The sequence below is a fragment of the Gadus macrocephalus genome, chromosome 9, assembly GCF_031168955.1.
Source record: "Gadus macrocephalus chromosome 9, ASM3116895v1".
In the NCBI taxonomy this organism is placed as follows: Eukaryota; Metazoa; Chordata; class Actinopteri; order Gadiformes; family Gadidae; genus Gadus; species Gadus macrocephalus.
Window position 1 is genome coordinate 9,491,785 of NC_082390.1, and position 15,673 is coordinate 9,507,457.

Sequence of the window (15,673 nt, forward strand, 5' to 3'; positions counted from 1 at the left end):
GCATCTCGTCTCTTCAGGCTGCCTGGCTGGAGAGAGAGTTACTCTGATAATCATCGTCATCATCTTCAGTTCTTCCAGGTATCATTAGTTATGAGTTATTCTGTTAATCACTGTCATGCTCAGTTCATCCAGAGATCGTTGGTCAGTAGGAGCTCAGGCTGGGGGTCCAGCCCTGGAAGAGGGCAGCAAACGGCTCCTGGATCTCTTTGCTCTAAAAGCTGTGTTAATGTGTCGCCAACCACTGGGGGGCAGTATCAGGCTGATGCCCCAGTGTGTGTGTATGTTGTTGTGTGATTGTGTTTGTGTATGTGTCTGTCCACGACTGCGGCCGTCTGTCCCAGGGTCTGTCCCCGCACACAGCCCTTCCAGCCCTGTGCTCTCTAGACAGTAGTCTGTCTGTCCGGGATTCGACAACAGAGGACCCAACGCAGAGAGAGGCCAGGAGGCGAACAAGCAGACAGTTTAGAGATAACACAAAGTCTGGAGGTGGGGGGAAGATTCATTCAGATACAAGGACCGTACAATGCAGTGGGATCCTTTTATTCAACCATCACTAGCAGAACTAGGATGTGCACCCAAACTCCTCACAGAAGGTTCGAGCTGGGTAAGAACCCCTTCTTGTTGTGACACAGCAGAGCTAAAGATACTAGGAGCAGGAGAGGATGATGTAGAGCGGCTGTGTGTTCCCAGGCGCGCTGACTCGTGTGTTAACCTGCCTCAGCACGTCCCAGGCCAGCTGCATTCCTGTACACTGGGCCGGGAAGAAGTGCTAGCAGGATTGGAGATACCAGCTAGCTGTCAGGAAGGAGAGCTACGCTAGCATGACTGGAGATAGAAGCTTACAGTAAGGTAAGAGAGCTAGCTAGCCTGACTGGAGCTAGCACAGTTGTTGTTAGCTGCTATGATAGCGAGCAGCTAAGCTAGTAACCTTGAGTTAGCCGCTAGTCACTAGGAAGGAGAGCTAATTGCTTCGGCCAAACGTCTGTCGTCATGGAGATGAACCGTACCGGTCATTAAGGCCACGAGGATAACCAATTACTCAACATGATGTCATAACCACAAACAATAACAGAAAAAAAAAGCTCCTCTGATTTATCGACTTGCGACAACATGTACTTGATATGTTATAATGTTATAGAACAGCCTCACACTAATGTGTTCCTAACCCTAACCCCTGACCCTGGCAGCACTGTCGGTCACATGCTCTTCCCAGACTTTGTTTTGTAATAAGTGCAGGCTGGTACAGGTTGTTACATTGTTTACTAACAGTACTTACATTGTTCCCCTCCCAGCGGTTCTGTGCTACTGCACAGGGATGCCCCCTAAATATGATCCAGACCGTACCCCTTAACCTGACCCCACACCTAGTAGTAGTTTGACACAGTTCACTAAACTCCCTATTCAGAACATAACTCCTGACGTCAACACACACAAACATAGGCGGTGCCCACTCCTCCTCCTCCTCCACCCCACCTCCTCCTCCTTTAACCCCGGCCTTGCACTGGGCGATGGCATACATATTGTATCAAGATTCATGTGTATCTGATCCAGGCCTGGAGCGGTACAGAGTACTGCAGCTCCGACCAGCCTTCTCTCTTCTGCTCTCCAGCCTGCTGACAGCAGACGGGGGCTTCTTTCGCAACAATGCTGGCTCTGTCTCAGGAGATGTGTTGGTTCGGTCTGAACAGAAATAGAAATGTGTGAATGCGTCGGCTCAGGTCGGGCAAGGTGTGAAGTTTAAAACCAACCAGTGACCACCTCTAATCATTTTACCGCGGCTCGCAACTACATTGCCGTGGTCCCCACCTACCTCCTCCTCCCCCTTCTCCCAGCTGCCTGAAATTCCTCCCCCCCCCCCCCCACCATCGAACCACAACACGCTGCTCTGCCGCCTTCACTGAGATTAGGAGAACATTTGCTGCTGGTACCAGGAACGGGGAAACGCACTCTGCTACAGCTGTCCCGAAACAGACCGACACGCGCGCGCTGCGCGGCGCACACACACACACACACACACACACACACACACACACACACACACACACACACACACACACAACACACACACACACACACACACACACACACACACACACACACACACACACACACTCTCTCTCTCTCTCTCTCTCTCTCTCTCTCCTCTCTCTCTTCTCCTCTCTCTCTCTCTCTCTCTCTCTCTCTCTCTCTCTCTCTCTCTCCTCTCTCTCTCTCTCTCTCTCTCTCTCTCTCTCTCTCTCTCTCTCTCTCTCTCTCTCTCTCTCTCTCTCTCTCACACACACACACACACACACACACACACACACACACACACACACACACACACACACACACACACACACACACACACACACACACACACACTCTCTCTCTCTCCTCTCTCTCTCTCTCTCTCTCTCTCTCTCTCTCTCTCTCTCTCTCTCTCTCTCTCTCTCTCTCTCTCTCTCTCTCTCTCTCTCTCTCTCTCTCTCTCTCTCTCTCTCTCTCTCTCTCTCTCTCCTCTCTCTCTCTCTCTCTCTCTCTCTCTCTCTCTCTCTCTCTCTCTCTCTCTCTCTCTCTCACACACACACACACACACACACACACACACACACACACACACACACTGTGAATCTAACAGTAGGAAAAGGTAAAGAGAAAGCTGAGGGTTTCCTGGAAATCCGCTGAACAGAGAAGTTTAAACGTCAACACTCTTAACACTTCATGTTCTTCCAGAGGACCGAAGCGGCTTGAGGACGTTTGGTTCCATTTGAAAAAGAAAGTTTGAACAATCGCACAGCCAGGTTTCTGGTGTTAAATAATAACGGCATCGTTTGTATATCATATAATTAACCAAATAAGCATGCTCTAATGTTGATAAATACGCCTGGTTTCGTCTCTATGAGGAGCTCTGGACAGAACTTACCTGGTAGGAAACAAATCTCACTCCAGTCCCGACCAGTCAACACATCGCCTCTCTGACTGGTCCACTGGGCTGAAACCAGTACCAAGTATCCCAACTGTTAGGAAAACCAGTACCAAGTATCCGAACTGTTAGGGTAACCAGTACCAAGTCTCCGAGCTGTGAGTGAAACCAGTACTCAGTACCCGAGCTGCTGGGTTCCGAAGTGAAGACAGTCCACCGCTCCGCTCATTGATCTCAGAGGTTCCGGGTTCTGCGGGACGGTCAAGGGCGCCGCCGGACGGTCCGCACTACACTCTATACGCGAATGTAGTTTATACTATAGTAAAAAGCACTATCATATACTGTAGTATCCTAGTATATTCTGGTGTAGTACACTATATAGTGTAGTATACTATACCACATACTGTAGTATACTTATTGTTGTAATAGTACAAAATATCATACTGTAGTATAAATACTAGTCATATACTGTAGTAGGCCTTTACTAGTGTAGTATACCAGTATACTGTAGTATACTATATCATATACTTTTAGCAAAACTAGTACACTATATATTGTAGTATACTATATCATATACTTGAGTATACTAAATATACTGTAGTATACCAATAAACTATATCATATACTGTACACTATAGTGTAGTACAATACTAGCAAGCTATAATAATAATAGTGGACTAGTATATATACTCGTAGTACTAGTGTATTATTGTACACTATACTAAGTGCAGTATATACTAGTGTAGTACAATACTATTACACTTATCATATAGTATACTCGTAAATAGTAGTTTAGTATACTATATCATACTGTAGTATCCTAGTGTATTCAAGTACTTTATGATAAGGTGTAGGATATACTAGCATACTGTAGTATAGTACATTATGTACTATAGCAAAGTCGGTTATATAGTCACAATTGAGGGTACCATATAGTAAATTATAGAATAGTGGAAAACCATATCAGAGTACACACTGTACAATAAACGTAGAGCATAGAGCGTAAAAAAGTATTTATTGTGTTTCAGGTGAAGTGCCACTAGCGGCCTGGTAGGGGCGCTGCGGCGGGGTTCTGAGTGTGACCAGAGACGGACAGAAGAAGCTTTCAAGGTCTCTGTATTAAGGACAGTCCCAACGTGATGTAAAGTGCAGTGATGAGAGCCTGCTGGGTTAAAAAACGGTTTCATACATCTTTCTACTTATTATTCAGAGCATGGGCAATATCCATAAAGCTAGCAGGTATATAAAAATAAATGCTATTCTATACAAGTCAGTTATACACAGCGTTGGAAAATAGTTGAAAACTGGTTCAATGCAAACTAGTTTCACAGCATGAAAAGTACAAAAGTTGTCAAACAATATTCAGCTTGTACGTTTTCACACAAACCGACGACATCAGCTGTACCTTCCATATGGGGGGGGGGGGGGGGGGATTTGAACGAAGCCTTAAGCCAGTCATGTGGCGTCGACATCACTTGAACTGGAATAAAATGTATCTATGATTCTACAAGCAGAAAAAATGCAAACTAAAAGAAATCTGTAGCACACTGGTTGACATCAGGACCCGAGTCACAGCATCAGCAGAAGGAAAGAACAACAAATCCACAGGAGGCACATCCATGATCCTTACGTCCTGATACACACGGTCCTTAGGAACCAGAAGCTTTACGTACAAACAGCAGCCGTTCAGGTGGGAGGCTCAGAACACACAACGGAGTCCGGCGAGGAGAGCGGGGGGGGGGGGTCAGAGGGACTGGGGGGAGGTCGACTGCTGAGGGGTCGTGGGGTGGAGGGAGGGACCGGTCTACTGCTCTTGGAGCGCTAAAGCTGGACCGCTAGCCGGCATCATTCAGCTGGCCTCCAGTGGAGACTGCGCCCCGAGCATCAGTGAGGCCTGACCCGTTCCGGCTGAACACACCCCCCCCAGGGCCTTAAAACCAGCGGAGGATAAAACAAGCTTATCTTCACTACCTTGGATAAAGCAACACCTCATTTGGCAAATAGCAACGCTTTGGCCAACCCTGGACCCTGGACCCACACCCCTAGCACTGGGACCATGATCCCAGCACTGGGAACAGTTCTTCAGACCCCTCTACAGAAGCATCTGCCTCGCTCTCTTGCCTTTGAACATTATTCCACTTTTGCCTCGTATGCTGATAGTACAAAATATATATTCTCTATGTACATAAAGACAGTGTGTTTGGAGAGGGAGGCCAGCAGCCCGTGGTCACACGGGCTGCTGGCCTCTGATGGTACCTGACTTAAAATAGAGGTCCTGTTTCTAAAACATTGATGATGGGAGAAGTTCTGACACACACACGTTTTTTTTTTCTTTCTGTGATTAACTTCCATGGCAACGAGGGCGTGGGTTAAAAAAAAAAAAAATAAGTCTATGTGTTCTCTGACATCATAGGGGACGGAAGTCAGGGGTCAGAGGTTGAGGATGGGGACGTCGAAGAGGTCACACAGGCCCTCCGTTTCGTCCAGGTTGTAGATGTAGTCGTGGTCACCGGGCGGAGGAGAGAGACGCAGCAGGGGGGAGAACACTGGAGACCAAACACACACACAGAGAGGTGAGGACACACACACACACACACACACACACACACACACACACACACACACACACACACACACACACACACACACACACACACACACACACACACACACACACACACACACACACACACACACACACACACACACACACCTTGTGTGAGAACCTACCTTCTGAGGACATCAGGTCATCCAACAGGTCTCCAGTCATGATTTCTGGTTGGTAGAAAGACAGAGAGGACCGGTTACATGGAGTTAGCTCAGAGATTTCTAAACCCAAACCAGTAGCCTAATACTTAATAGAGGGAGATATCTAGTCAGACAGAAAGAGAGAGAAAGAGACAGACACAGACAGAGAGACAAAAAGGAGAGGTCTAATCCTAAAATGGCCACAACAATAACAATTTCAATTTGCTGCCTTTCACAACACAACTTGGAGCACAGTAAGTAGTAGGATTCTTACCTTTAGTTGGGTCGAACATGTCAGAGAGATCTTTAGGGAAGTCCAACACTAGGAGAAGAGAACAGGACGTGTGATGAGAACTGTTCTACATCCCCGTCTGGTCATAAACCTTATTCTTCACCTCTCTCACTACTCCACTTCATACAATCGTGAGTGTGAGCTATAAACTGTAGTGGTTATTAATACGCAAACGTTGCTCACAATCAGACGGCTCAGACTTGATAGATTCAAACAGGACGGAGCCAGAGTGGGGGGCGGAGCCAGAGGAGGGGGCGGAGCCATCCAGGGAGGCAGAGGACTGGAGCTGTTGGCTTGGCGATGACGTCACCGCAGTGGGAAGGGCTGCAGAGAGTTGTGACGTCTTGCTAGCGTCTGGAAAGAGACGGTAGGCTCACTACAACCTCATACCTCCTTCATGGCATACACAAATATCAGGGATGCTCTACACAGGGGGCTTACAAAAGGGTTACAAACTGTAAATTTAAAAATGTTAATTTTATTAATATATTTTATTTTTAAGCGGTAAGGTTTCAAAATGGCTTGTAATGACTAATCACTCACACCTGGTGGTAGACTGGGCCGTTAGACTGAGTCTGGCAAATAGGGCGACTGTGGGGGCGTGTCTCCTACCTGTGGAGGCCGTCTGATTGGCTGCTGGGGTGGGCGTGGCAGCACAGGGAGAATTTGTGATCTGTAGAGCAGGACAGAGAAATCACAAAATCAACAAAACCTCAAAGTCCGTACACAGTGGGAGCAGTCAAACTCAGATATCCTCCAACATTACAGAGGATTGCTTCACACACGTGTTGGAAGAATCTCATTCTGCAGCGTCGCCTCAGTTTGATTTGACCCTTACAGATCGCTGGAGCGATGTGAATGGTCTAACTCTTCTTTTGGATGGAAACTGAGTTGATCTTGCAGACCGCGATACTTCCACAACATAAGCATGGAAAGCAGCCGACCCATGTATCAGACTCCAATCCCTTCAGCAGACAGAGGGATCCATGCTGGGAGACATCACAGGTGTTTGATACCCGTGTGGTAACCCAGTTGAGGACCTGTGAGGTGGCTACAGACCCCCCTGTGAGGTGGCTACAGACCCCCCTGTGAGGTGGCTACAGACCCCCCTGTGAGGTGGCTACAGACCCACCTGTGCGTGCGCTGTGGGGGCCGGGAGGTTCTGGAGGACGTCTTCGGGAGGGGGCACGGGGAGGACCACAGGGGACTGGCTGCTAGGGTCCTTGTTGACCAGCAGCACCTCGATGGGGCCGGACGAGCTCTTCAGACGGATCTGGTACTTCCTGGGCCCGTTGTGGATCTAGGAAACAAGGAAACAGTCTGGAGATATACCTCAAAACAGTCAACCATAGCTTCGTTTTTTTTATGCTTCCAAAATATTTTTTATATTTTGGAATATTTTTAATCATTTGGAACGATCGACCATCGTTAAAGCCATCTGGGTTCTTTTCTGCTGAATGCACATGTTGAATCCGCCATGACCAAATCGGTCCTACTGCCTTTTCTGCCAACGATCGGCAGTCGGAATGGTGAGTCAGGGCCATAATGCCGAGTATATCTGCATTATCAGACATCAGCTCCAGTAGGGGTCTGGGGTTTATTATAACTTAAGCTTAAAGGGATACTTCACCCATTCAGAACCGGCGTTCTATCATTATAAAATCGCTATTGTAATATAAAAAAAAGTTTTTTCCCCCCCTCAGTCTAACCCAGTCTTCCCATGGCCAAGCTTTCCTGATCTAATTTTTTCCCGAGATGACGTCAAATGACGCGTTAGACGTCATCTTGGGAGAACTTTGCTTGCCTGCTAGAAGGGCAGAGGACTACAAAACACTGGTTCCGCAAATTTGTGAGCCCACCAATAAGGAATGAGGGGGGGCGGGAGCTCGAGTACGAAGGGTAAACACAATGTCCGCCATGTTTCTTCACCGCTTAGCTAGAGAACAAAATTTCAATGTCAAACAGCCAAAGTGGATTTTGAAAATCTATTGTTGGATTTGGACATTCAGGGCTAATAGTGCGAGCCAGAATACAGCCAGGAAGAATTGACACAAATAGAAAAAGAAGGCTGCTGTGGCTGCCGCTAAACAAGCCTTGCCTGTTGCCGAGGACGACGAGCCGGAGCGCGCCGGTTTGCTCTGTTCGCTAGGGCTGTAACGATACGCGTATCAAACCGAAAATCGCGATACTCAAAGCCACGAACCTGTCTCGCGGTGTGAGAAGGCAGAAGCGCGATATGCCCTTTCTAACTTTTCGGTCAAATTGTCAGATTGAAATTTGCTAATAATTTGTCTAAATAATAGTCTGCTGACAGCGCCCCCTCCTATCGATGCCGTAAATATGTGACGAGATGCCCTCTCTGTGATCACAGCTCTCCGTGGCTACGGAGGATTGCATTTCTCCACAGCCGTCGAAGTCCTCATATGCGATATGAACGACATTTATCCAGAGTGGGCCAAGCGCGAAAAAAATTGCCTGTGTGATCCTGTCTCTATTGTTTTGTGTGATTTGACTGGCAGTTTGTCTGCTTATAGGTCGGAATGAAGCGGCCACCGATTATTGACAGGATGGGTACTTTATTCTACCGGACTCGTTTGCTTCTTCACTAGACACACGCGCTACCGCTCGCTCTCCTCGCTCGTCCACTCACTCGCTGACGTCACTCACTCGCTGACGTCACTCACACACGCATACGCACACTGCCATTCTCCCGCACACACATATGCTACTCGTAACACTATGCCTCGTTATTGCGACGTTCATGTTTTTCCTCATCTATTGAAAGTTAGGCTATTAAACATGTTGCATTCTATACGGCCTGATTATGTCATTATTTAAGCTACATAGCCTAATAAGAAGCGCTAATAAGGATATTTGAATAAACCAACCAAACAGTTAAAGGGGCCCTATTATGCCTACCAGCAAAAAGCATCCTCCAACTGCAATCTTTGGTTATTTCTTTATTAATTTAGCTATACTTTAATAGTATTCTTTCGGTTCAAATCTGTTCAGTGTTCCAAATTATTTGTTATTAAATGTTACATTAAGATAATTGGTATTTAAGTATGATGTATCGAACCGTGGGTCAAAAATCGTGATACAAACCGAATCGTGAATTTGTGTATCGTTACAGCCCTACTGTTCGCCTATAGACACTAACACAGAGTCCCTGTGCTGCAGCGAATTTCAGCGATGCCAGTTTCTTCTAGAATAAATGGCTGAATCTGGTGAGGACGAGGCCATGTGTGTAACCTCTCACCCAGGCTTTACGCCTCAACTGAACAGTTTGCTATTGGATACATATTTCCGGACCCAGAAAGTGAACTGGAAAAAACGAGGGCAGAAGTCTAAACTAGTCAACGTATCAAGGGGAACATGTTTACACAAAGTTTGCTCGCACTAGGGCCATGGGTCCTTACTTTTGAGCAAGAGAGACACTTTCTGCCTTTTCTCAGGATAATCCGATATCTTTCATTTTTTTTGCCCATTTATAATACATAGAATTATTTACTTCATATAACCTTCATATCTCCACCGGGGAGTTATCCCTTTAAAGTGGCAGCGTGGTCTTGGGTTAAAGTCCCCTGCCTGCTTACTCGGATGGGCTACACCTGCACTTAGGGGACAAGGACACACACACACACACACACACACTTACAGGCTCGGGGACGGGGACCTCTAGCTGGGTCCCGGTGGGGGCCCGGATCGCCAGCAGAGTTTCCCCTGCAGACAGAAGGAGGGGGCATCATTAATATCATAATCACATACAGATATGAACATAATCACAACACGTTTGACTAACAAAACACACTTTACAATGGGATAATTAAACAGAGCAAAACTAGACCAATAAAGTTGCGTTCCTACTGTTGACCGTGTGTTGTGTTTACCTTTGAAGGAGCCGCAGAGGTCCTCGTGTCGAACATAAGCCATTGTATGTCTGCGTTAAAGTCATCAACACAATGTGGACCAACGGGTGGTTCAAAGGTCACCCCCCCCGGAGCTGGGTTCACTGGTCTGAGTTGGCAGGGTTCACTGGTCTGAGTCATCCGGTCTGCCTGACCTAGTCTCCCAAAAACCCCCCCATATAACGAACCTCAGTCTGACCTCGGCGAGGCAGCCATTGTTTACCAAATATGGGCACAGCCTTACATTGTTAAAAGACTCAAGCCAATCAAATACACTCACCCCTACACTCTTCACTCTCGCCGAAACCAGTTGGAAGTAAAAACATATTCTCACCTAAGAAAAGCTTTCCGTGCAGATCTCTCTTAATATAATTTAATATCTCTCAACATTCTAATAATCTAAACCGGGTTAAAAACGTTTTGATTGTTACTCTCCTAAAGCGCTTCTACCGTTCTAATGTGAACATTCACTGGACCTGGTCGGACCTCTGATATGTCCTGGTACTTTTAGTACCAGGACCCAAGTTTCCACCAATGCCAACCCTATGCTGGTGCGGAGCAGGTGCTGGTTCCGTGTTGTTTCTAAAAGCCAACTCCCCAAGAAGCATCGTGATTTTCCACAGACTTTAGGGCTAGAGTAGAGCCACGTCGATGGGTGAGAAAATACAACCTCGTTGCCCCAGCAACACGTCGAGACGTTGAAATTAACGCGTTAGAATCAAGCTAACTGAGTACTAGACGGACCAGCGTGGAGTTGGAACCCGTTGGTGCGGCCCGGAGCCAGGATTATTTATGTGGGGAAGCCAAGAAGCGGATTCAAGATTGGCACGGGCTCCGAAGCAGCACAGGAACCGCGTGGTGGGAAAGGGGTAAGAGAGACCCTGGAGGTGGAGTGGGCCCAGGGGCCTGAGGTGGGGCCAGGGGCCACAGCGACCCTGAAGGATATGGGCTGTTGTGTGAGTCGTCGGTGACGTTCTTGATGCTCTGCTGAACCCAGACCCTCTGCTGGTCCAGCTCCTGTTCCCTCACTGCCAGGTCCTTCAGCTCTGCCTTCAGGTCCAGCAACTTGTCCGCGATCTCCCGGGTGTTACAGCCCGGACCCACACCCCTGAGGACACAAACGCGGTGAGATACACACACACACACACACACACACACACACACACACACACACACACACACACACACACACACACACACACACACACACACACACACACACACACACACACACACACACACACACACACACACACACACACACACACACACACTGTGACACACACACTCACTTCCACTGGATACTGTTCTTGGACTTCTTCTCGATGAGGCCGATGCCCTCCAGCACGTTGGTGATGTCATAGATGCGCCGCTTCTGTCTGACTGCCAGCGTATCGGCCGCCTGCACACAGACCACCGACACATGACCACACATACAGCCAGCTCATTGGTCGATCCCATCCACCAATCACACCCTCATTTTATCCCCTGATCACATGACCCCCTGAACGATCACATGATCACAGCCTCTGCTATCCTCCACACTTCCAGAATCTAATTTTCACTGTATTACTAATAAATAGTTTGATAATAGATGCAGAAAATGCATTGTGCCGTTTCAAATTCAGTATCACATTTATTGTGATTCCCATCTATCCCAACGGTTTCCACGTGTGCATGCATGCGTTCGACGAGCACGGGAGAGCGCCCGCTTGTCGTCGTGCCGCTTGACAGGACGCTCTGCCTCATCCCTGCCCACTTGCCTCTCCATTGAGAATGCATTAGCAGGCGCGACAAACGCCTCCCGTGTGAAAAGCCCTTCATGGCACCCGAACCCTGCATGGGTTCGGGTCGGGAGTCGATATCAATTTATAGCGGGTCTGGTCGGGTGCGGAATGTAATTCGCGCTACTGTCGGATGCAGTTTTAAGTATTGCGGGTACGGGCGCGGGTTTGCAAAATAAGACCCGTGCAGGGCCCTGAATACCAGAGAGAAAGGATAAGGGTTACTCAAATCCGGGTTGGAGTCCCAGAGAAAGTACCAAGTTCCTTTAGGTCGGGTTGGAGTCCCGACGCAGATACCAGAGAGACTGTGGATCTGATCTTAAATACATTTCCCTTTCTATTTTACTCATTTCTTTGCATATGTTTTCTTTTACTTATGTATTATTTTATTTTATTGTATGACAATGTTTATATGTGAAGCACTTTGAGTCTGCCTTGTGTATGAAAAGTGCTATATAAATAAAGTTGCCTTGCCTTGCCTTGAATAGCACTGGCACACTAGCCAAAGGTCGGAAGTACGAGTCAATAGTTTGCTCGCTCTTTGTTCAAATGCACTTAGCAGGTTGTCAAATCTTTCTCCTTCTCACAGACGTTTACGCGCGCTTGATGATCTCAAGGACCCTCCCCCTCCACACATTAGCCACTAACAGTGGCCATTCCCCATCGTTCTCACACTCATTGGCCTGCTACAGATTCCGGATTTACTGACGCGCCCCTTCCATGTTTAACGTGTCAAAATCTAAAAAATAAAAAGGGCAAATTCACTGGTCGCACATGGGCAACCAGATGTCAAATTCAGTCGCACACTCTCAAATTTTGGTTGCAAAATGCGACCATTTGGTCGCAGTCTGGAGCCCTGCATGGTACAATAGTCTGGTTGTGACCAACTTCAACTGGTAGTAAAAGGTTCTTGGTTTGAACCGCAGTCTACCTGCGAGCAAGATGACCCCCTAGTGTCTAACCCCTACCTGCTCCTTAATGACCTGTCTCTGTACTGTCTAACCTCTACCTGCTCCTTAATGACATGGATGGATTTCAATGCAAGTCTCTTTGCTAATGACTTCCTGGTCTCTCCTTGGGTAACATCTGAATGCTCAGCAGACCAACCATAACTACATGTCAGTCACTGATAACTCCAGTCATCCAATAGGATCCCTCTGCTGAGGCTGTTCAGATAAGGTCCAATCAGCTCATGCCTTGTTTAACCGCTTATTTATATTGAACCCCCATTTTACAAACGATATATTGTGACACAGCATGATGTGGAGTCACAATGTTTCACATGTTATCTCAGTTCTCCCATAAATGTACAGTTCGGGATGTTTTGTTTGAGTGACGGCCTGTGAGTTGACCACGATAAAGAGTCACGCTGCTGTCACGACACCCCACAGGGCAAACAAGACTATCTTACATCTTATCCAAATCCATTTTGATGCCGTCTGGATTGTTGTTCAAATATAGCAGTCAGGGTAATAGTCTCTGAATGAGGCGTAACGCGCAGGGGGAATAAGTAACCGTGAAACCAAAACCGAAAGTAAACGTCAGCCAATGGAAGTCTGACGTTTCATTGTAGATTCAAACGACTGGGTTGTCAATTCAAAAACCTGACCGGTTAATTGTGTCCTAAATGATCCATACCACTTAGGGGATCAAATATGTCCCTGGTTAAAGGGCGGCTCTATGACGTGTAGTAGGTTCCCAAAAACACGGGGAACCATCAACGCAAAAGCCTCTTGGCAAATATTCGTTATACCAGATTAAAATCTGTTACAAAACAACCCTAGTCCGTCAGAACAGGACGCATGAAGGGTCCGAGAAAAATAAACTGATCAGTGATCAGCAGAGCTGCTCATGTGTGAGCAGGAGCTGATCAGCAGAGCTGCTCATGTGTGAACACCCGACCGGTTCCCCACAATAGATGACCCAGTTTGTAAACTTCGGCTCAGCGGGGGTTCGGGTAAAGGAAACTTTCCCTAACTCCTGCCGCTGATCTTAGGAGCGCATGTGGAAGTCTTCCTCTGGACCCCTGTTCACTAGTGTTGAAATACACACTAGTGTCGAGTTCACCACAGAACCAAACGTTACAAGGGAGGCTCTCCATTCAAACCGACACACGGCCAGCTCATAGGCTTGCTGGCTAGGCTAATGTAATGCTAATGCCACACTTGAGTGGAATTGCATTGCTGAAGTGCTAAAGCAATGCTACAGTGCTAATGCAATGCTAAAATTGTTGTGCAATTCTAAGGTGCTACTGCATTACTTCCGTGCAAGTGCATTGCTGAACTGCTAAAGCAATGCTAACGTGCTAAAGTGCTAGTGCAATGCTAAAGTACTAACGCAATGCTAATGGACAGGTTCAAAAAATGACATCCGCGTGCTGACAACAAACAATGGGCTCGTGCTCACCGCCTTGAGGTCCAGTACGCCGTCCTTCGCCTCCTGCAGCAAAGTCACGAATTTGGTGGTGAGCAACCCGAGGCTCTTCTCATGTCGGCTTGGGGTCTGGGGCTGGAGCGGGTCCCCCAGCGGCCCCAGCTCGGTTCTGCTCGCCGACTCGAGCTCCATCATCTGGGAGCTGCCCCGCAGGTCTGCCCGGTGCAGCCGGAGTTAAGTGCTGCTCCACCCGGCGCTCCGTCCCTGCCCTCCGCGGACCGTGTGCTTCACCCGAGACGGGAGCAGCGTGTACTGCCTGTACTATCACCGTATAACGGACCGATCCGGTCCGGAGTTCCCCGCCTTGTGAGCTCCGTAAGCAGGCCGTGAGCAGACGGAGAGCCGTTGAACACGCGAGGTCTGCTGGGACGCTGAGCTGACTGAGGGGCCGTCCACAACAAGATCGTGCATCCCCCAAACGCACAACTCAAGTTGTCCGTAGAGAAAAGCACAAATACAAACGTAAAACCACACTTCAAAGCAAAACATACGCACACAAATGTATATATAAAATGTTCAAGAAAAATAAAAAAATCCGGTTTATATAGTGGGAATATAGGAAACGTAACGTTCAGACATGTTTCAAAAGTTACTAGCCGCAACGTCACTTCTTATGACACCACTAGTCAAGTGGAATTATATTTAGTTTGAGATGAGTTTCACGGTCAATATGACGCAATGTCATTATATTAATGTAAAGTCTAATTTGTGAAACTAATTCTCACCTGAATAGCTTTGGGGTTGAGTCTGCCTGCGGTGCCAAGGTACAGCCGACAGAGGGCAGCACTGGCTTTCCCTTCACTGACATGATGGAGTCACTCTGGAAAATGGTACCTTTCTAGATTGCCAACAAACACATGAGAGGTTCCCTTTATGGATCACGAACAAACACAGGATATGAAGATGGCAGTGGGGTACCTGACAGACAGCTGGGAACTCATGGGGGTGGATCACGGCTCTTTAAATTTCAGGCCTGTTGTGCCAGACATGTGTGTTTACCTTCGTTTTAGATATCTACACGGGATAAACACACACAAAGATAAAAACGTTAATAACAAACTTGATCAATAAAGGGTTTGAATTTGTGGTTACGGTTCTAGTTCCATGGCTGAGGTCTGGTGGGAGGGAAGTTGCAGAACTTCCCCATCTGTCCAGTGAGGGGGAAGTCAGAGGGCAGATGGGGCAGTTTCTGATCACAGGGACCACAGGGACGGACACCATTCAAGAACCGGTCGCCATAGAAACCAGCGTCCTTCCAGAGCCCAGAGACATTTTCTTCAGAGAGAAGGTAATACAGCACTGTAGTCTTCAATAGTATAGAGGATTTCACATATTTCAGCTTAAGTCTACTCCCCAATTACCAATTTAAAGAACAATTCTTTACTTTGGGATTGCAACTGAAAGAAAACCGGCCTGATTAATCTTAAAAATATAGAATATAGGATAGAATGAAACTCATTCATAAAATCATCATTGCTCAAGTTAGTGAATCTACTGTGAATATATTAAGTAATATGACGTTGTATGGAAAGAACAAAGGGGATAGTGTTCAGGCCTCCAAACGAGTGATGTGGGTGGTCCTGTCAGTGTATATCTTGCACCT

At 47.3% G+C, this 15,673-nt stretch overlaps 2 protein-coding genes across 4 annotated transcripts in view; both read right to left on the minus strand.

The window, feature by feature from the left end:
* The window catches only part of elmo3 (engulfment and cell motility 3), a 25,697-nt gene extending 22,540 nt beyond the window's left edge, over positions 1-3,157 (minus strand). Inside the window, exons 1-2 of one of the 3 annotated variants that reach the window (XM_060061644.1) lie at positions 2,906-3,157; positions 1-22 (exon numbers count right to left, since the gene is read on the minus strand). The exon at positions 1-22 is cut by the window's left edge and continues 74 nt beyond it. In XM_060061644.1, coding sequence (XP_059917627.1) covers positions 1-4 — 4 coding nt within the window. In that variant the 5' untranslated portion in view covers positions 5-22; positions 2,906-3,157. Of the gene's footprint in view, positions 27-1,276; positions 1,435-2,905 lie in introns of those variants that run through there. The other 2 variants (XM_060061642.1, XM_060061643.1) reach the window with 2 other exon arrangements.
* Positions 3,158-3,903: 746 nt separating this feature from the next.
* On the minus strand, positions 3,904-14,465 carry e2f4 (E2F transcription factor 4). The gene is made up of 11 exons (XM_060061723.1): positions 14,044-14,465; positions 11,146-11,255; positions 10,800-10,961; positions 9,836-9,879; positions 9,604-9,668; positions 7,078-7,245; positions 6,558-6,618; positions 6,129-6,299; positions 5,928-5,975; positions 5,636-5,680; positions 3,904-5,451 (listed from the first exon to the last, which is right to left on the minus strand). The coding sequence occupies exons 1-11, from the start codon at positions 14,203-14,205 to the stop codon at positions 5,336-5,338; spliced, it is 1,152 nt and encodes a 383-aa protein (XP_059917706.1). The 5' UTR covers positions 14,206-14,465; the 3' UTR covers positions 3,904-5,335.
* Between the last annotated feature and the right edge of the window lie 1,208 nt (positions 14,466-15,673).